Below are 21,949 nucleotides of genomic sequence, written 5' to 3' on the forward strand. Positions count from 1 at the left end.
TAGTCTTATCCTCAAAGTCAAATCACTGAGGTTTCAGAATGGATAAACTATTAGCTAGTCATCTTGTAAAATGCAGCGACCATGACTTTTAAGTCAATTTGAATTCTTTAGTTTCATTGGTTATATATTTAAGAGGAAAAATATGTTCAGCTTTCATAAGAGAAGCATCTTTAGCAAGTATAAATATATAGATTAACTAACTTTTCAAAAATGTATATCTTAATGGAGTTGATATTTAAAATGCATTATCAAAAACGGTCTCTGTGCAGTACTAATACTCATATCCCTCCTCTTTGAACTTTTTTCTCAATAAAATGAATGAAATGATAGCATATGAGTTCTGATCCTCTTTGTTTTAACTATCGTATTTAATCATGGTTACACAGTAGCACCAAAATTAGGACAAAATACAAGAATTACAGGAGAGATCTTAAATCATATGAGCTCATTGCATGCTTCGAAGTTCTCATTTTCTGAGAAAAAAAAAGAAGTTTCCTACTGCCAAACTTTGCTGCATTTTCTCCCAAAAGAAATATAACCCAATCCACCCCAAACTAAACAAAAGATACAATAGACTGAGTTTTGAATAGATATGTTATCTACAATTTATGGGACAGATAGTCCATTTAAATAGAAAAAGATTGATTTTACATAAAGCGAGATAGAGTACAAAAGCACAGCTTTTGTAATTTTGGTAATATTGCAATTTTACAAACATATTGCATAGTATGTGTAAGAAAATAGTTCCATTTTTCATATTTCTCTATATACAAGAAAATATTTACATGAAAATTACAAAGCAAAATATATGAGTAGTGGACCTGGTTTAAAGAACTGTATAAATAACGAGACACGCAAACTTGAAATTACATATTTCCATTGTTAGTAAATGTCCTTGCACATTTTTAACCCTGTTTGGCTTTTATTTATGAATATTCAAACAAAGGAGATATTAAGACTGCAAAAATCAAAAGAATCGCAGCTCATTATACCTCATTTCCTTTAATGTTTTTCACTGACTTTCTCAAAGAATGGAATCGCTTCAATCAACACTTAAAAAAATAGCCCTCTGGTTCTAAAAGAATTTCAAATTAATTATATTTTCCAAAGGATTTTTAGCAAGCAATGAAAGTTTAAACTAAATCCATCCTGGGCCCATTTTAGGATATAGTCTTTATATACCGGTTTTATGAATATCAAGGTGTTTATTATGCACGTATAAAAGGTACGTGAATTACACTAACACATTTTTTCTTTTAAAGCAAAAGCATTAATCATGATCCATAGCTCAGAATCCTGCAAAGGAGGATGTTTACTACCTTATGGTAATTATAAGCCCTCCTATTCATTTGAATAAATTAGTAGAAGCAGCAGTGTTGTAGGGTTAAATACAATAGAAATCCCAGTCTTTGGTCTTTGACATTTAAACAACTAATGAACCGCAGTATAAAACAATATGAATAACAGTGTTCAATGAGGTCATTCATTAGTTTATGATTGTTTTAAAAGAATTAAAATGCAATATTATTTTACTTTGTGATCATAACATTTTGCAATATTCATTACTATAATATACACTAGTACACAGAGGAAAATCATTTCTCCAAGTATCTTTAAATAGGGTCACATGAGCAATTCTAATTAGACCAAAGCTACTGGAAGAATAAGGTGACAAGACCTCACTTATAAGAGACTCGAATGTGAGTTTGGTTTTGATGGCTAAATAGAGAATTTGGTCATTAAATATCTTCAACTATTTTAATAATTTAATATTACGATATTGACATTACCTGCTATAAAATACAGCACTTAAATGCCTTAAACACCCTCAATCTCTCTATCTATTGCTGCCTCATACAGGGATGCCAGGTTTGCAGTGATATAATTCATTAGGAGTTTTACTGTATCAAATGTCAGTTTTATAAAATGAGGCACTGTCCAACTGAGTAATTCAAATGGCAGAATATGTAGGAATTTTGAATGGCATAACAGGTTACAAAGAGTTCAGCAACGGACCTTTGTGATCAAATTACCATTTCTTCAAAAGACCAATGCTTTTTAGTTTGATGGAGATAAGTAATCATAGAATGATCAACAGCGTATTGATACTTGGTAAATACTTCTATTAATTTCCTAAATAGTCATTTTTAATAAGACCTAAATACATTCTTTTTCTCTTTAATGTTAACCATATTACTGAAGCCTGTCAACAAAGCATCGTTTTCTGAAAGGGACGTTGACGTTCAAATGATTAGAGCAAGAAAGGGAGTGTAGAAAAAAATAGCGTTTGGCTGCTGGAAAGATGTGCATTTCAACATTTATAAACAACAATGTCTAGGTATAGAAGGAGGTCAATAATAACAAGTTCAGAGCAGGGTACTGAACTCAAGATTGCTGAGTCTTTTCTTAAGGGAATCAGTGACATTTAGAGATGAAGGTAACCAAAGAAAACTTCTAGTTTGGCGTACCCCTCCCCAAGAGAAGTAAATGGTGACCAAGATAATTAAATATATTTCTTAAGGTCACATGAGTAGGTAGAGGGGCAGAAACACACCTGGAACTCCTGGCTCCATTTTCAGAGATGTGAAGTACTGAAATCTAAGATTTCCAGGTTAATGTAAAATATGAAGCATAAAATTATCTTAAATTCTTAGATAAACAGTTTTGCACCAGATTATACAGCTTATGGTTCATAATAAAATAAGAGAAAAAAAGTAGGACCAAGAAGTACAGAATAGAAATTTTGGAGGAGATTTGGAAGTTTTTTTTTTGGAAGTGCCTTACTGAAATATTCTGAAAGAAAAAAAAATAATTTGTCCTTTCTGCTTCTCTCCTTTGGATCTCAAAACATGAGCGCAAATACTTCTCTGTCCATTCTCAGCTAAGAATTTAAACGGCTAGGAATGCTGTCAGTCCCCTTCCTTCTCTCTATCCTTCCTTCCTGCCTGTTTGCCTGCCTTCTCCACTTAAACTGGATACCAAGTTCAGCGTCCATGTAATACATTTGAAAGGAATCACTTTTCTGAGTTTAATTTGGGAAAAATGAAATTTGCATCTAAGTAAACTGCACTGTATGTATTTTGTAACACAAAAATCGTACTGGAAAAACAGATAATGAATCTGTTTGGGTAGTCTGCAATTAAGGAAAGAAACTCTGTATCAAGAAAGAATCAAGCCTTCTTTATGAGGAAATTAAGGACCTTTCAGAGCAATCTTCTGTGCCTTTAATAGAAGCCCAAACTCTGAGGCTGAGTTTATACTTAGATTCTAAGGAATCTAAAACAGCAAGTCAAGTAATTTAAACCACCCGTTTAGTGCTGAGTAGGAAAGCTACCTGTATCTCTATGCTATGTTTTTCTACCACACTGAGCAGATATTTTTACATCATCTAGACATAGTCTAACTCTCTTACACATTTCTTTTGAATTGCGTTTGTAACATTTCAAAATACATGTGAATTCAAAATTTGACAGCCCCTCACTGGAATTGGTTTTAACACTTTTTATCTTTTCTCCTCTCATGACATATAGTTTACAATTTCGACGTCCCCTTTCACCTTCTATAATATTTGCTCTTGGAATTAGAACATGTCAGAGCTGGAAGAAATCTTACGAGACCATTTGATTCAATGCTTTTGTTGCAAAGTTGAGTAAACTGAAGCCTGGAGATATTCCCAGACTGCCTAAATCAGTTTACTGATTAGTAGAAGACAGAGCTGAGATTAGAAACAGGGCTAATCACTAATCAAAAGAATTGTTCCCATTTGACTAAGAAACTTTCTCATTGTTTTAATTTAGAACTTGAATATGTCTCAAATTAATACATAGCATTTTCTTAAAAGGTCTGTACAGTGATTAGCACCCATAATTTATCAAAATTTCTTGTGTTATACTTTGTGTGAATATTTTGCAAAAAACAATGGGAGGATTTCTCGTAGTAACTTCTAATGTTTTAGCTTAAATAAATTAAACTCCTGTGTTAGGATATGACTTTTTAAGCCATTGCACATCTTAACTTTTACTCCAATATTGACTTAAGGTTTATATAATAACCCCCAAACACAAGTTCTATTTTAAGAGTAATAAAACTGCACTAGCTTTCTGACTTTTCTGCTGAGTACAGAATACATTTAGTGAAATGGAGGTTTTTCAGGTATTCAATGTGTTACGTTATCCCAACAAGAGAATTCTGGTCAAATGGTTCACTTTGTTGCTTGCCTTACTCAGATTTCTTACTTTCGCTAATCAGATTATTTCTATAAATTCCAGTCTCCCACTTCACCCTGCAGAGTCCTGAACTCCAAAGATTCTACAGTCACGGACTTCCAAACTGAAAACTTCCACACACCTGTAATCGTGTGTGCATGGGGGAGAAAAAGATGGACTGACGTGTGAAAATGAAAGACTTACCTTATAGTAATCAAGTCATCTTCCCAGAACAGGAAATAGCTAATACAATTTTATGTTCTTGGGTTCTATAAGGTGCGAGAGTTCGAGTTAAGCAGTGTTGTAGTAAATGCGTGGGCAGTATTCTGGAGTTATTTATCAGCAGCTAATTTACAAAAAGAAGCAACAGAGGACGGAAGCAACTATGCTCTCTGATTCGGGGTAGCTTAGCGGTCTAACAAAAGTAATCAAATATTAAGAGCTGCAAAGGAATGTGACTAAATTCCTTAAAATATGAATCTAATGGAGTAAACACATTTTCAACACGTTCGCTAACATTTGTATGTCTTACTGTTTAAGCGGGGATTTTCACTTTAATTTCTACCACCCTTAAGTCTTAATCTCCAATAAAAAGTACATAGATATAATTCTGTAGATGATATTCCAATGGAAAGTGAATTCATTCTCAGCATTAGGCATCACAGTAGTTTTTATTTATTTAGAGGATGTTTGAATTTTAGCAGTCCGAGTCAAGTATAAAGTGAATGAAGCAAACAAAAATTGTACTCTTAGAACCTAGCTGTAAAGGATATCATGTGAATTAAAAAAAAAAAAAGATCTATGGATTCCACACCATCGGTAGGTCCCTCTTAATCCTACCTTATATTGCAATCAATTGGATGTTTGGTTAAAAGCAAATACGTCACATGCAATAGCCAAGTACATACTATATAAGGTCGTTCAGATCTGACAAATGACTGTATAATGGCATTTTGTTAATTCTGTAAAGATTCTATTGCTGAGAGCTTTCAAAATTACCTAATGTACCAAATTCTAGAGTTAGTAGACAAAGAGTAACAACACATTGAATTTAAAGAAACAAATAAAACTCAGGGTGGGATTCTGTCTTGTCTTGTTTTGTTAAAAACCATGTATTGAATTTAATTTTTAGTAAAGCAAGCATTACATAATGCTTTAAAATTTTAAAATTCAGGGATAAAAGTTTACATCCAAAAAGATGAATGGAAAATTGTGCTTTCAGACTGTAGAACTAGTTTTCTTACAGGGTTAACCATTTCATCTTGCCATTGGATACTGGGAATTTCATCTATGTCATGTATATGTGGCAGTCCACATCCAGGTCCTGCAAAAATCTAAAACTGTGTGCTTCACTTCATGTAGCAAAGGCACCTATGTTATTCTCCCTTCTGAGCAAAAGTTATGATCCAGTTTTCCTGCTGAAGATGGTTTTTCCACTGTTCTGTCACTCACCCTCTCCGTGTTGAGCAGTACAGAAAATCACGAGAGAAGGTGGTGCGAATCCCTGCTTACACTGGAAGGAGTTGCTCTGTGGACCATTTGGAGAAGCTCTGGACTGATCACGAGGGAAACGGAGCAGAACTGTGAAGGAGACGTACGGGAACAAAAGGCTATTCTGGTGTGAGGAGAAATCAGTCAGTTCAGCTCCACAAGCAGATGTTGCTACTGGACTGACAAGTAGACCCGGCCCCAGCTGGAGACAGGTACAGTTTGCCGTTGGGGCAGACACACAGTTCATGCACTGTCTGCCGAGAGTGGGAGGGGCTGGGTGAAGAAGAGGAAGGAGAGCCGGTCGGCAGGTTTCCCAGCCGGATTGTAGCCGCATTCAAAAATATCTAGGGGGAAAGAAATTGCATTTTAATTCCTTTTAGCATCCTATATTCTTAAGAGCTTTACAGCATGGTCTAATAAGAAAGACCACAGGACAAACAATTTTGTTGGTTTAGCTGCCAAACCTTGCTGAACGAACAAATTGCGTTCCTACGGTACAGCCCAAACGCTCTGTGGCTACCTGAGCCTTTGAGACACGGTATATTCTGAGAGAATGCCCTCGAAATGAAAGCAAGATTGTATAATCTGCTTACGGGGCCAACTCGGTTATTCAGACACCACAGAAAATGAATGCTTTTGACTGTCAGTTAATTTAACTTAAACGTGCCAGTCTAAAGAATATACAAAGAAATAAGGATGTTTACGGAGATGCCGTTAGTGAAGTGATGGGCAATTAATTAAAACAATTTTACTCTCTGGTTTAATTTTTTTTTAAATACTCATAAAGTCACGTTGACTCCCAATCTACACCAAGTAGATAATGTGCATAGTAAATAACAGATAACTATTAGATATAATCAGGTTTGAAGACTCCATGAAATATATGACCTGTACTTAACACCCATGTTGCTAAATCTTCTAACTTGCAAAATTACTTCACTTATTCCAAATCACGGACACAACACTTTCAGGGCCAGGGATCATATGGTTTTGACATGCATGGGGAATGGTCCAAAGAAAGGAAAATTAGATCATGAATTTGAATGAGCAAAGAAACAAACTCTCTCTAGCTATGTCTTGATTCTATTGTTATGTAGCTAATTACGGCCTAAAGGCATCTCTAAATTGACAAGAGAACCAGAGAATATTCCATTTTCTACACATTTGCTCTCACCTAAGTCCTAATCATTTCTTACTAAGACTCTTGCAATAGCCCCCTAATTGGCCTCCCAGTGGCCACTCTTGTCCTCTTACAGTCTATTGTACATGCTGTTGGAGTGAACTTCTAAGAAATGCAAACCAAATCGTGTCCTACCGGCGCTCAAGTTTCTCTAACGGTCTCCCACCATGCTTAAAATGAATCTTGATTCCTTTCCACGGCCCACAAGCCCTGTATGATCTGGCCTATCTCTCTAACATCACTTCCTACAATTCTTCTTGCATGAACTCTCACATTTTCTCAAACACACCAAAACAACCCTGGCCTCAGGGCTTTTTAACTCCTCATTTTCCTAGCCTGAAAAACTTTTCTCCAAATATCTACAAGTGGGGATAGATATTAACAGGGTGGTTAGAGAACAGAGGTAGGAGGGAGATTTCCTCTGTTTGCCTTTTCATGCTTTAAATTTTTTTGAAATATAGGAATCTATGACACACTAAGAATAAGCCAGAAAAAGAATTCCTATACCATAGACATGTATACTGTAGATTAACTTTAATTTTAGATGTGAGCTTATTTGTCCTGATCTCTACTAAAAGGTCACACTCTAAAAGAGGACTTTCCTAACCACCCTATTGAAGTAACACAAATCCATTAATCTCTCCTTACCAGCTTTACTTTACTCTGTAGTAACAATCTCTTTCTAACATTATATTGTGTATTTGTTCATTTATTGTTTATTTCTCTTACTTGCAAGTAATATCTATGAGGGCAGGGCCTGTCATTGGTTCAAGACTATAGAAGAGTGCATAGAATTGTGCCAGTACAAGTTGCATGAAGTAATGCTTTTCCTTCACCTTGTACATGTCTCTCTCCTCTAGGGTACAATTCTCACCCTCCACCAAAGCCCAGTTCATCTGCTTCATCCGCTATGGACCTTTCCCTAGTGCCCCAAGACGGAAAGACTCTTCTTATTTGGTTCTCCTGTAGCAGTTTATTATTAATATCTTATTTTGCTCATCACTTGGTAGCTTATTTTATAGTCATATTGATATATTACTTTCTCTAATAAACTATGTCCTTCTTGAAGGTAGAATTAAGTCTGAATTTTTTTATAACTTCACAGTGCTTGACCCTGCATGTACAGCTTCCATGTAATACAAATAGTTGCTGAATAAATGGACAGATTATGAAATAAAAATGATTGCATTTACCAACAGTATTCAAAGTTAAGAAAGAATAATTAAAGTTTTTGTTTGTAGGTATCAAATGTTGAAATTTATTACTTCATAATTTCTTCTACGGTAAGTGACAGGAAAGCAAAGAGAAAGGACTTCTATTTTTTTTAAGATGAATTTTTGTTTTTCTGATTCAAAAGTGCACAAAACTAAGTAAAAAAAAATGACAACGTATTTTTGGGTTATAAATGCTGGGCCTCATTTCTTCCTGCTCTGTGTTTCCATGAAGAGGGACATCAATGAGTGTAATACCAATTGCTACACGCTGTGGGTTCTTTCACTCACTTCTCCACGGGGGGAGGAAGGATGATTCCTCTTACTGGTTGAGTTTGACAGAGGAACTGGGCTTGCACAGCACAACCCCCTTTCTTCCCTTCTGCTGAGGAGTTGGCATGCTTGCAGAGAGTAGATATTCTCAAGCTTCGCCAATGCCAAACGTATTACAAAGACAAGCTCTGGGACTGTGGGGTTTAGGTCTGCATATGTGGAGGTTAGTTCATGCTGAAAAAGTGTTAGGAGCGGGTGTTTTGTCCAAGAAACCTTGTGACGTAGACAATAAAGAATGCAACATGGAAAGCTAAAGAACATGTGGATAAGGAGGCTCATGTAGGATTCATCAAATGACTCTAAGATATTGTCAGTGGTTCATTTCTTAGTAAGCACAGAAGCAAGTGTTACTGGCAAGCCCTGGTGAGTTTCAGAGGCTTGCTAACACCAGGCCACATCGCTGGGTTTTATAGTTTGGAACTGATTGCCTTTCCGTTGGTGTAGCCTAACTGAATAAATGTGGAGAGTAGCTGTTTTTATACAGGTAGGACATGCAGGTGGCAGCCTCAGAAAGCAAGCCCAGCTGTGGTGGCCTTATCAATGGAGTTAGCCTTGAACCTTACGGTATGTGGCCTGCTTCAGTATAGCTATAGCTGTGCCCTCCAGCTCTCCTACCCATTTACGGGTGACTCTTGATCATATTTGGCTATGTGGCAATACTTAATTCCATCATCTTCTGAGATCCACATTGTAGCTTCACCCATATATGGGAGGTAGATTTTTATTAATAGGTAAATTTAAATGAATGGGGTCTTTAAAAGAGAAAATGGGAGTTGATTATATGGGGATGGATGATAACTAGAACTTTGGTGGTGATCACTTTGTAGTATATACAGATGTGAAATTATAATGCTGTACACCTGAAACTTACACAGTGTTATATACCACTTTTACCTCAATAATAATATAAAATTAAAGAAGAAATAATAAAGGAACAAAGAAAGGATAAAGAAAAAGAAGGAATATAAATAAAATTCTGAATTTCGAAAGTTAGCCTCACAGATATAAGATCCATCCGTAGAACGATGAAAGATTGAATAAATGATGGCTTTACATTTAAAAAATAAAAAGAAAGAAAAAGAAAAGAAAGGGGAGAAAAAATATTTTCTTGGTTTGAGACAGAAAACTAAGTTATGAGATAAAAAGGGGTGTCATATATTGATTCTTTCCAACCCCACATAGCTCAGCTTTTCCAGGCTTCTGCAGCTTGGATGGACCCCCTCATAACTCTTTCTGTTCTGCTTAAGGCACTTCCGATGACACTGCTCACTTTCCAACTTCTAAAATTGATATTTCTATTCCAGATCACGCTATAAACCATATAATCCATTTGTTGTGAAACTCTTCCTTGTACTCAGAATGACACCCCTGAGCTTTTAAGTCACAGCCCATTGTCTTCTCTCTACCAAGAATCCATTTATTCCATTCTTACCTGTTGAAATCAGACCTATCCCTGTAGAACATTTAATCAGTTTGTAAGATAAAAAAATTGTGTCATCTTGTGACATACGTTATTAAGTTACTGCATTGCATATGCTATTATAACTTTCAATGTTTTACCTACAGTTGTCATTCATGTTGTTTTCAGAGCTGAATTTGAAATTCCTTGCAATACGGTGTCTGAAATGAATGAAACTTCTGCAGTGCAGAACTTTGTGTGCAATTTCATTCTTACTTATTTTGGTTACCTCAACACCATGTTTGCCGTGATCTTAATTAATTTAAACACTACCTAAGAGTAGGGACTTTATATTTTTCTGTATTATTTAATAATTGGTGGATCTGCCTTTCTGTGGCATAGTCAATGAAGCAAAGAGAAAGATTTTATATCATTTCATACTTCTTCCTAGAAAAATTACACGCGATTTCATTCTAATAGAAAGTGCTGTGCTTTTCTGTATATTTATTTTATTAATATAAAAAATGGCCACAGCTGAAAGCTTTTGGCTGTGACTTATTTACAGCATAATACTCAATTCATAATTAAATGCTAATCTGTAATTGAATTCAAGGATTCTGCTGATACTCTGAATAAAAGAACATAAGTAAAGTGGAGCATAAATAGAAGCAGAATGGAGATTAATAACCATCAATATTTATTATGAGATGATTCATTATGAATAATTTGAATGAAATGATTAGCATGATAAAAATGCTTTAAAAAAGATGTGAGATATTTAAGAAAGATTTCTCTCTTGCTGTGGTAGACAAAGTATTGTAGTCTGCAATTGTAGTGGGGAGAAATCCTGAAAGGTAATACGGATATATGTTTTCAATATTATAAAACATATTTCTAGATTATTTAAGCTGTAATATCAGATAAGATGCTAATGACCCTGGCAATAAGTTTGTTTATAAAAAGGAAGCCAAATGTGTAATACAAATTTATCTTGAATCAATAACTGAGATACTGGTATAAAGGTAAGAAAGGAACATCCTCTTTTTGATTCTGTTAATGTCTGCCCTCATATTTACATCTGAAGAGGTCCGAGATGCGCCAGAGCGTCACTCTCAAATCATCCTTCCAAGCTTTTTCTTCTCAGCTTGACCTTTATAAACTCATTAAAAAAATAAATAAGCACACGAAGGAAGAAAATATTAAGGGAATTAATTGGTGGAAACAGCAGCACAACAGATTTAGACCTTCAAGGACTTTGGGAATTGTGGTAAAAATATACAGAATCGAATATGTATTATGCATAAGGCTTTGAAATAATGAAGGTAGAATTAAAAACAAACAAGCAAACGAGAGCAACTACCAAGATGTCCAGGCAGATTTGAAAAAAAGCAACAGATGAGAGTCCTAGAAATGAATAACAAAATTACTGAAATTAAAAGCCCAAAGTAGGGATTGAAGAAGAGATTAGATACTGAGGAGGAACCTGGCATGTGGATCTGAATAAATAGGCAGAGTGAGGCATAGGGCAATAAAGAAATAGAAATGAGGAAGGAGAGGCTAAGCGATCTGGAAGGTAAGGGAATGAAAAGACAACATTTCTTCAGAGAGTCTGAAAAAGCCCATAGAGAAAAGGGGGAGAGGGACTATCTGAAGACGTAATGTTGAGGAATTTCCAGAATGGACAAAAATGTGATTCTGCAGACACAATAGTCACAATGTATACAGCAAGTAAAGGAGACAAAATAAATACCTGCCTATCACATTCCAGTGAAAGAATGGAAGCCCAAAGACAAAGGGTTCTTTAAATCAGGCAGTAAGAGAAAGAAGAGGATCTTTAAAGGAATGAGGACAACAGAGTTTAAACAGACTCTTGGGTGAAATAAAGCAACATGGAAGAAAAACAGCATGTATCTCATCTAGGAAATAACTGGGTGAAATAGCAAAATAAACTTTTGCTTTTTGTTTCCCTTTTAGAAAAATATAGGTACTATTTTTACTGAGACAAACACACAAACTTTCAAAGCACTTTTTGGAAAAACTTTTTGAAGACCAAAATGGAACCAAGACAGCAAAGACTTGCCTTCATTCTGGGTATTACCTTGATATTCATTCCATTCATCTGTCGATTTTTGAAACTGCAGGAACTTAGATGCCCCACTTATAAATGACTTATGAATGAATATCTTTCAGTAGAAAATAAATGGAGCTTTGACTTATGAAAATAACATTAGGTTTACCCAGTTTCATATTTAAGAAGTATTAATATTTTCAAAATTTGAGCCCTCCTATGAAGTAGTTCCTTATGTTTCTCCTGGAATCATATGCGTATAATTTGAGAAGAAGCACCCTCCGCAGTAAAAGGCCAGTGTCTACACCTCAGAACTCACCTCCCCCTCTGTGGACTGCAAGTGGAGCTCCTTCCTGCAGGCAGCCTTGAAGTCTCCAGCTGCGGCACTCACCTGGACCCCCCGGGGAGCTTCCATTATCAAGGACCTGGTTGGTGATTCAAGCCTTAAACAAACAAACAAACAAACAAAAACACCTTAATATTGATAAGAAAAAAAGTTTACATTGGACTCAAAGATAATGTTAGTCAACTAAAACAAACAGGCAGGCATAAATACAAATCCTTGTCATTTCCAAAAAGAAAAAATGCTAAAATGAGTTTTAGAAAGATTTTTGATTGCTTTATCTATTTTTTGGCTCTTTCTTCATTTGTTAGCATCAATTATTTACTCTAATTTGTATAATGATTTAGTAACCGTTTCTTGTGTTGTTTCCTTTCACAATGCAAATGAAAAGTAGGTCATGGTAGTTTACTAGTTTAAATCTTTTACACATTTTTCAATATTAATGATGGAGTCTTAAGAAATAAATTTCTAGAAAGTTAGCATGTAAGTATCCCTCAGTAAAGTGTCCTTGTCTTGCAAACATGAGAGAGTTTTAATGAAAATCATTAATATTGCAAACTTCCAAATGTGCCCAGTCAGAATTCTGTAAACTAAAAAATTCTCAAGGGACTTTTTACACTTCTAGACATTAATTAAAATGAGGACGTAAGATATTTCCTACATCACCTGACCTCTATCGGCCCAAGAAAATGTCCACAGAATGAATGACATTAGTCTGAGAAAGAAAAATTAAACGAGGGGTGATACACAAGTGTTTTAGATAGCTGTGCCTGCAAAAAAGATAGTTGGGAGGCATTTTCAAAATTATCTCCAAATATAAATGTAGAGAAAGAGCAAAGGAAGGCAAAATACAGAAACAAGAATATAGTCATAAAAAGCACTTGGTGTGATAAGAGATCTTATCCTGGAGTTCATCGTTTTGGATAATAGCTTGCTCTGGGGCTGTAACTGCCTGTGTTCCTCGTGACCTCAGGACTTCAGGACAAGAGTCCCTTCAGGCTCACATTCACCATCATCGAGAGCAACAGGTCTCCTTTGAGGCTACCATCCCAGTGTGGTTTTTCAGAGAGAATCACACCAAATAGTTTGAGCACTGAAGATCAGCCCTCTCTCCCAGTAGTAAAGTTGAACTTAAACACTTGAAAGTGATATTGAAGGACTAAAGCCAGCATTTTGAAGAAGTGATTTCAACACTTTAAATTTTTTTTCACTCACTAAAGCAACTTTGAAACTTTCATCCCTATAGGCCTTTTGGATATCTTCATAAAATCCCTTGAGGGTGAGGTTTTCAATATATATATTTTAAAGAAATGTCTGTTTGTTTTTTTTAAAACACTAATTACACATTTTCACAGAATATTTGAAAACTTCAAAAAGAATCACCCATAATTTTTTCATTCATAATATTTATACTTTGCAGAGTATCTAAATTTCAAAATCTGAATATTTAAATATATATTTATAAGTGATGTCCTCTGATACACCCCCAAATATTCACCATCTTGGATAATATATCTGTGACCGTTTCTATTTCCACTTGTTATAGACCATTTCTATAACATTAAATGTAATTACATAAGTTTGGGTATGACTGAACCACTCAATCAGAAGTCAGATAAGAACTTAATTAACATGAATTAATGTTCTGAAACATTATGAATCTGAAGGAAACACAACTTGTAAGTGGGAGGAAAAACACGCTTATTTTATCAAATAATTGATATGGTTTAGTTTGTTTCCAAGGATAAGGGGTTGGGATACTTATATATTTGATAGTAAAATATCTGTAATAAGTGTGAACATTTTTTGTACTATATTTTTACCCTATTTCTGCTAGAGCATTAAAATATAGTAAGTACTTCTGGGCTTTTGAGTTTTTCCATTCTCATCCTTACTAAATATTTAATTAAAAAATCTTAATTGTCTTCATCTTCATTTTAGACCTCAGGTACCCATTGGCAGTCTTGCTATGGAGTGTTTTGCTAGCATTGACTTAGAGGATCCCTATTCAAAGAGGCAGTAAAGATGGAGAGCTGGCTAGACCTGGGTTCAGGAAAGTGAGCCAGCAGCAATAAATTTCAGTTTTATCATCTCTGAAATTGACAATTACAATGTTTTCTTATAGGATTGTAAGGAATCTCTTAAACTGATTAAGGGAAATAGCTATGTAGTGGGATAGTAGTTTGAAATGTATGGGATTTCCTCCCTGTCCCATTTCCTTGCTTCCTTTGCCATTCCCCATTCACTAAACACTATCCTTTGCCAAAAATGGTGGACGATAGAGCAGAGAAGATGTTAAAGATATTTTGTGTTTCCTAATGTTACAGACATTTTGAGTTGAAAAAAAACCCTAGCCATTTATTGTGTTGAAAATGATTCAGCACATAAACAAAAACAGAGAAGAAAACCAACATCAGTAAGACCTTGTTGTTTATTTCACGAGTTGGAGGAACTGTTTTCTTGATTCACAGGCTAGAGAAGATTTGGAGAGAAATAAACAGAATTGGTCTTGAATGGCTCTCTGTGTTCTGCTACCTGAGGTCAAGTCCTAGGTTTGTGGGACCTTTATTCTTTAGGTGTTAGAGATCTGAGGAGAGAGAGATATTTCAGGACAACTGAGGACAAGAGACCACAAGATCCTCAAAGGAGAAAAGAGTGGTGACCGGCAGTGACTGAGGACTAAGTGACGGTAAGAAGAACATCTTGACAAATGCCAGGTGGATCATGAGGCTACCAAGGACCAAATGTCACCCCAAATGCTTAGGCAGTGTAAGCATCTTGGTATAACGATGCAACCCCAGGGAGAAAGAAGAGAAGTGAATAGACTGGGGCTTAGTTTCTGATAGTGAGCACAATGGAGACCATACACGTAAATTAAGGTTTTACAGGAATATTTTCATTTCTTCTACAGATAATTTTGTGCCCTAAGACAATATATACCTGCCATATATATATATATATACATATATACACATATATGTGTGTGTATATATATATAAAACCTATCAAGGGGTAAAGGGGTACATAAAACACGTTATATGATATATATAATATATATGTAAAACTTATCAAGGAGTACATATATATATATATATATATAAAACTTATCAAGGGGTACATAAAACATAAAAAACATGGCAATTTTACAGTATTGCTAAATCCTTCAAGTTCTGAAAGTGATAAAGACTGAAAGTGATTAAGACTTTGAATTAAACAGGCTTCAACTGTATGCTTTGCTAATCTTGATAAAATTAAAAGTAGTGCTCACTAAGAAATGATATAAGTTTTATTAAAAATAGCACTGTTTTATATAGTATCCATCACTCGGGTAAGTAATATACACTAGGAACTTTAATTATGGAGAGCGTGCAGATAGAGTATATAATAAAAATTTATTAGATCATTTGGAGGATTTCATAATTCTATTTTCAAAGGAACATGTTGTGGTATTCAAATATTTCTTATGAACATGAAAATTAAAGTAAGCTGCAAACTAGTATTTACAAGCTTGCCTGACTATTTAGCATAAGCAAATAAACTAAATTTTGGGCAGCAAAAATTTCATAGCAGGACTACAATGTATATGGAGACCTAAAATCTTCAAATTAACCCTACTGTGAATAGCATACATTCAGTGTGAGCATTTACAGATGCATGTATTAACCTGAATCATCCAATATCAATATTCACAATTACATGTATACTTACATTTAAATATTACATTTGCACACATTACCTACCTAGAACTGCCCATTGTCTCTAGGTCTATCACTTGGTGAATAAGGAAAAAACGCATTTTTCACAAGAGGTGTGCAAATTTTGTTCTATATTTCCATCCAAACTGCAAGTGTTAAACTCCATGAATTCTGACAATAAGAAAGTAATATTTGCATTTAAGCACAATGCGGCACTTTTAAAAGGTTTTGAAATCAGGTAAGCATATGATCATGATATTAACTATCCAAAGAACATTATAGAAAAAGTAGATGTAGACACAAAACTTAACATATATAAAATAAAAAGTAGACATCATGTTACCAGTTATCCCAATTTATCAAAAGGATTTGATGATGGTGTAATAATATATTTCATTGACTATTTTATAAATAATATTTTCCCAGGCTCTTCCTAGAAGCTGGGTACTTCTAGAGGCTATATTATAAACTGCAGGATATAGAAAAACTATTTCCTATATGTATTAAAAGTGCTGCTGCATACTATGAAGTAATGAAAGTTATTTCCAAGAAGCAGTCTGGGAAATTCAGCAAAAGTTACATCAGTCTAATGAAAGAATTAAACATAGGACTTTGAATAATAAGCTCATAGTTTCTACGCGAGTTCTACTAGAAATTTTAAATCCAGTTAACCTCACTGGGGCTCAGTTACCTAATAAATAAAATTACAGCGCACCTTAAACATAAAATATTTTATTCATTGCAGAACATCATTAGATCTGTTCTTTATTAGTGTGTTAGCCATATATGTATAGTAATACACTAAAAGCTATTTTAAGGAAGGACAAGAAAATTTAAAAATAAAATTCCCTCTCTTAGTTTGGTCCTCCTCCCTCTGTCCCTAATGTGCAGTGTGCATCTCCATTAAACATGAACCAGAGCGCCTCAAAGGTGGGAATGCCTGCCTGCTCCACAGAAAGATCTTCTTTTTTTTTCCTTTCTTCTGACACTAGCTATGCAACTTCTTAAAAGAATAGCATTCTTTCCCAAATCTTAGGGGGTCATAATGACTTGCTGTTCCCTTTGTACGACGCTTATGCTTACCTGGACTGTGAATCTTCAGTGAACTTTATGTAAAATACCAGTATGCCATTTTGATGTATGATCCTTTGTCTCAAAAGTGTACATGACTGTGCTTTCCACTTCTGACAGGTGGAACAGTTCTCGGGGCTTCTGAGAGTCTGTCTCCTGGATTATAATCCTCAATTTGGCTTGAATAAAATTCCCTTTCATTAATTCTTCTTAACTTGATTGTTAATTGAATTTTCGTCGACAAAGAGTAAAATGATACAACCACTTTGGAAAGCTCTGGAATTTTTATATAAAACTTAACATATCCAGATACATCCCAAGCATCTTTCAATTATGAAAATGCATAGATAAAATACTGTATGTTCATATAATGGATCAGCAATAAAGCAGAAGGAATTATTGATACAGACAACATCATGAATGGCTCTCAAAAACATTATGTGGAATGAAATAAATCTTACAAAGAAGTACATCTTGTATGATCAATTTATATTAGTACTAAGTCAGCCTAATCTAATACAGGGTAAAAAAAACTGAGAGTAGTTTGCTTCTGGTGGGTAGTGGTGGGGATTTACCAGGAAGGAAATGAGGGAACTTTCTTGAGTGATGATAATGCTTTATTATCTTGAGAAGAATTTGGATTACACAGGTGCATGCATTTTTCAAAACCCAGCAAATATGCATTTAGGCTTTGTGAATGTCATTGCATAATTATTTTACAACAAAAGGAAAGAAGCTGTAAATGATCTTGGATACTAATGATGTACATGCTGAAGTGATCAGGAAAAGTGTACAGATTTATACAATTTATGTTCAATGCATAAAAATTAAGATATACTGGTGGATGGACAGTGGAAATGTATACATAATTTAAGACATACAGAAAAATGATACTAGGAGAATCTAGCTGGGGGTTATATAGGCGCTTTCTATAAGATACTCTCAACATGTAGTATGTTTGAGAATTTTCATAATACGATGTCGGGAAAGAAAGTGTGGTCACAGATCTTACAGGATTATCTTTTGTTTTTTTGGTAAAATTTGTAGAACTGTATACTATGAAAATATAAATAGGAAAACTGTTAATTGATGCTAATATTTGACTGTTATTGACTGTATTACAATGCAATAAAGATATTAAAGACATACAGGGATACTATAAAAATATGTAATTCCTGTTGTTATATCACTATATTAATATAAATGCTATATTATTCAAAGTCTGTATTTTACAATTATTTCCAAGAAAGGGATACCTAGAAAGGACATCTGATATTCTTTACTTTACCTGAAAATTCAAGAGTTTGAGGTATTCCTGGATAAAAATAAGCTCATATTTATACTTCCATATCATGAAAATTCCAATATATCAAAAATAATAAATATATGTAATAAAATTCCAACAAGAATCTCAGTAGAGTCTCTTGAAACTTAAAACTTTATGTCAAAGTATTTTGAGGGGAAAAATATGTGACAATTACCAGATTTGTTAAATGAAGATACAGTAGGAGATTTTCCTTTTAAAATTAGAACTTAATATAAAGGAATTTTAATTAAAAAATGATATCAAAATTAGAAATGGAAATTTGGTCAATGAAACTCAATACAATCTAAAACAGATGGCAAGTATTTATGAGAAGTTAATATTTGACAAGTTGTAGCAATCATTTTGGGGTGGAAAATATGAGGTTATTTAATAAATGATGCTTAATAAATTGACTATCCATACTGAAGAAATAACATTAAATCCTTAACATGCTCTGCAAGAATAATTTCCAGTTTTATCTATTCAAAATATAAAAACTAATAAATTATAGACTGTAATTTTCAATAGAAAATTGGAAGAAAATTCAGAACATAATTTCCCATTTTATTTACTCAAAATATAAAACTAAGAAATGACCTAGTGTACAAAATAAACAACAAAATTAGAAGAAAAAACCCAGGAAATATCCAACTCTAGAAAAGGGAAACCTTTGAAACAAGACTGAAGCCTAGAAATCATAAAGAAAAATAATTTATATAGTTTACAATGCCAGTTTTTGGTTGGACTGGTTTTCTCCAGATACCCTCCACTTCTCAAATCAGCCTAGAATCCCTCTAGAATGTCCTGGGCTCAGATCTTGGAACTCGAATCAGACTAAACCTGGATTTTCTTCTAGAACCATCTACTAGGTAGACTTTTGGTAACAGAATCTCAACAGTTAAATGATGCCCTGATTCTCTTCTCCATGGAAATTCTCAAGCTTCCACTGAGGGTTTACAACATATACTTAAACTATTTATTTTACTACAAAATACTTTCTAAAAGGCCTGTTGAAAAATGAAGTCCACATGTATTGGCAAAACTTGTGAATTTCTATGCAATTAGTCACTGGAATTAGTGAAGAACAATTGTGTTCATTTTTATAGCATTATAGTAATCACAGCAGTGCATTTCAGAGGAGTTTTTATAGTGGGTATCCAGGGATTATAGTAGAGAGAAGCATTAATGTTGAACTCGAGTCACTCTGCTGCCTATTTTTTCCAAGCAATTCAGTTTTGGTGTTTAGATACCGAAGCCATAACAAGATTTTGTTTTTAAGGTGTTACATAATTTTCAAATTTGAAAATGAGTGGCCTAGATTTCCAGAATTCTCAACATTCTGAGAAAATGATTTAGACTTCTCTTAAACTAAGTTGCACGATGCAATTACTAAATGGAAACTTAAGCAGAACTTGAGTATCATGTGCCTTGTTCTTGCTAAATATTTAATACAGTAACAGAGACAGAGTTGACACTCGTTATTTGCCATTTCAAGGATGAAATAAACGGAGAATTGCACAGAAAAGTGTTTTTAGAAAAAAAAATCCAATGCAAACTGTGACCTGAACATATGTTCTTATACTATCTTACCACTTTTACTGTCTTATCACTTAGGGCTACCCTGAGCTTTTTTCAGCTACAAATCACATTGTTTTTGTTTCCACCATTTGTATTGTTTCCTGCCCACTTGCACACCCCTTATGGTCTCTTCCTGAAAATTAGATCAAAAAATCCCTAGGTCAATTTTTGCTCCCTGTTCCCATGACTGGAAGGGTAGGCAAGCTTCTCATTACCCACATTGGCTACAAACTCTAATATACAAACACATACATAGAATGAAAGAATAAAAGAAAGGAAGGAGGAAAGAAAGGGAAGGAAGAGGGAAAAGGGGAGAGAAGGAGAGGTTTGGGGAAGGGAAGTGGGGAGGAGAAAAATACTACTTTATTACCATTTTTTTCTCATAGGTGGAAAAATACCAGTAAAGTATATTACCCCTTTATTGACAAATTGTCTCAGGGAAAATCCTTACCATTTAATAAATGGTGGCTTTTCCTTGAACACGGGAACTATGTAAATCAAAGCTGTGTGTTTCCAGAGATTAATTTGGAGCCTGCAAACCTCACATTTCAGTTTTAAATTATATGCATACAAGAATGGAAATGATACCAATTATGTCATTAAATAGTAACTCATTTTACTAAACCAAAGTCTAAATTCTTGCCTTATTCTTGGAGCAGTTAATAAAACTCAGATCCAAACAATCCTTGGACAATGGGCATTACATTATAGATTTCATCACTTCCCACCAAAGAGGGCAGAAATCCTATTGAGCTATAATAATTTAGCTACATATTAATTTAAGAAAAAATAAAAAACATTTATACTTGGACTATTTCAGGCAAAGTGCTATGATGTCCTTACTATTTGTTGTTTAGCCTTTTAACAAATAAGTCCCTGCCGAAAAACAATATCACCTTAAAAAAAATTAAAGAAAATCTACACCTGTATTGTTAAAATGCACATGAAGACTACTAGCACAGACCTTGGCACATAGCAAGCATTCATCAAACAGCCGTTGAGTAAATAAATTATAGCAATCTACTACATTCCCACACCAAAATATTACCTAAACTCTACAGTAAACTTTTTGAAATGTTTCTTTCTAAAGTCTTTTATACTTGACAAAAGCAAAATCAAAGACAACATGGCTTCTTACTCCCTAAATTACATTTTATTTACTTGGTCAACTGCTGTCACCTTGTTGATTAGACTTAGGTGTCAACTAAGGGTACTTCTTATTGCCCTGAAAGGAAAATTGTCAGCAAGACTCGTAAGGCTCTCCTCAGACACTGCTTTTAATCTTCAGTACACAAATGAATAATTGAATAACCTCGTCATTACTGTGCTTTGCTTCTGTTTCTGTTTTGGAATTTAGATCAGTACCACTCATCTTGGGGGCTGCCAAGCTGCTTTTAGTACTAGCAGCTAAGCCTCGCTTAGGTCAATGTTTAAATAATTTATGAATAATTAGAAAATAAAAACTGGAGACATGATATACTAATTATAATTTAATTCACATTCATACTTATGAATGTTGAGACATGTCAGTAAAGTAATTAAAATAGCAGTTGGTTCTTATCCTTTTTTGGCAATAGGCTTTTCATAATGAAAATCTGTGAAACGAGTACATAATTACTAAAACGTTAGAAGTAAAAAAAAAGTTTCTTTTAGAACTTAGTAATTACAATTTTTTTATTGAATGAAACTCTGGTATCTATGTTAAAACACAGCTCAAAAACAGGTGGAATCAATGTTAGTCACATGTCTTCGTAATACAAAAACAAATGATAGCACATTCCTTATATACAGGCATTTAGCATCCTCATTATTCAGTTTTACTAAGTTTCAGTAATTCACGTTAACCAATTATAATAAAACTACTATGTGTGAGATACAGTGGCTGGCTGTTATTGAACTAAAGGTAAGCAAGGAAGACGTAGATCCCGTTCTAGTGGCAACACAACCTTGTTAAGTAAAGAAGGAAAAGATAATTTATACAAAAATGTAGAGGTCCTAAATGAGAATAGTCATAAATCAAGACTATAACACACTATGAGACACTGTTTTCACATATTCTTCAACCCTCC

General features: G+C 34.3%; 1 protein-coding gene across 1 annotated transcript in view; it reads right to left on the reverse strand.

Moving 5' to 3' along the window:
* Positions 1–403: 403 nt before the first annotated feature.
* SGCZ (sarcoglycan zeta) overlaps positions 404–21,949 on the reverse strand; it is a 322,461-nt gene continuing 300,915 nt past the window's right edge. Inside the window, exons 6-7 of the mRNA XM_067721579.1 lie at positions 12,207–12,330; positions 404–6,040 (exon numbers count right to left, since the gene is read on the reverse strand). Of these exons, the coding sequence (XP_067577680.1) occupies positions 5,846–6,040; positions 12,207–12,330 (319 nt within the window). The 3' untranslated portion in view covers positions 404–5,845. The remainder of the gene's footprint in view (positions 6,041–12,206; positions 12,331–21,949) is intronic.

Source organism: Pseudorca crassidens, chromosome 21, assembly GCF_039906515.1.
Source record: "Pseudorca crassidens isolate mPseCra1 chromosome 21, mPseCra1.hap1, whole genome shotgun sequence".
In the NCBI taxonomy this organism is placed as follows: Eukaryota; Metazoa; Chordata; class Mammalia; order Artiodactyla; family Delphinidae; genus Pseudorca; species Pseudorca crassidens.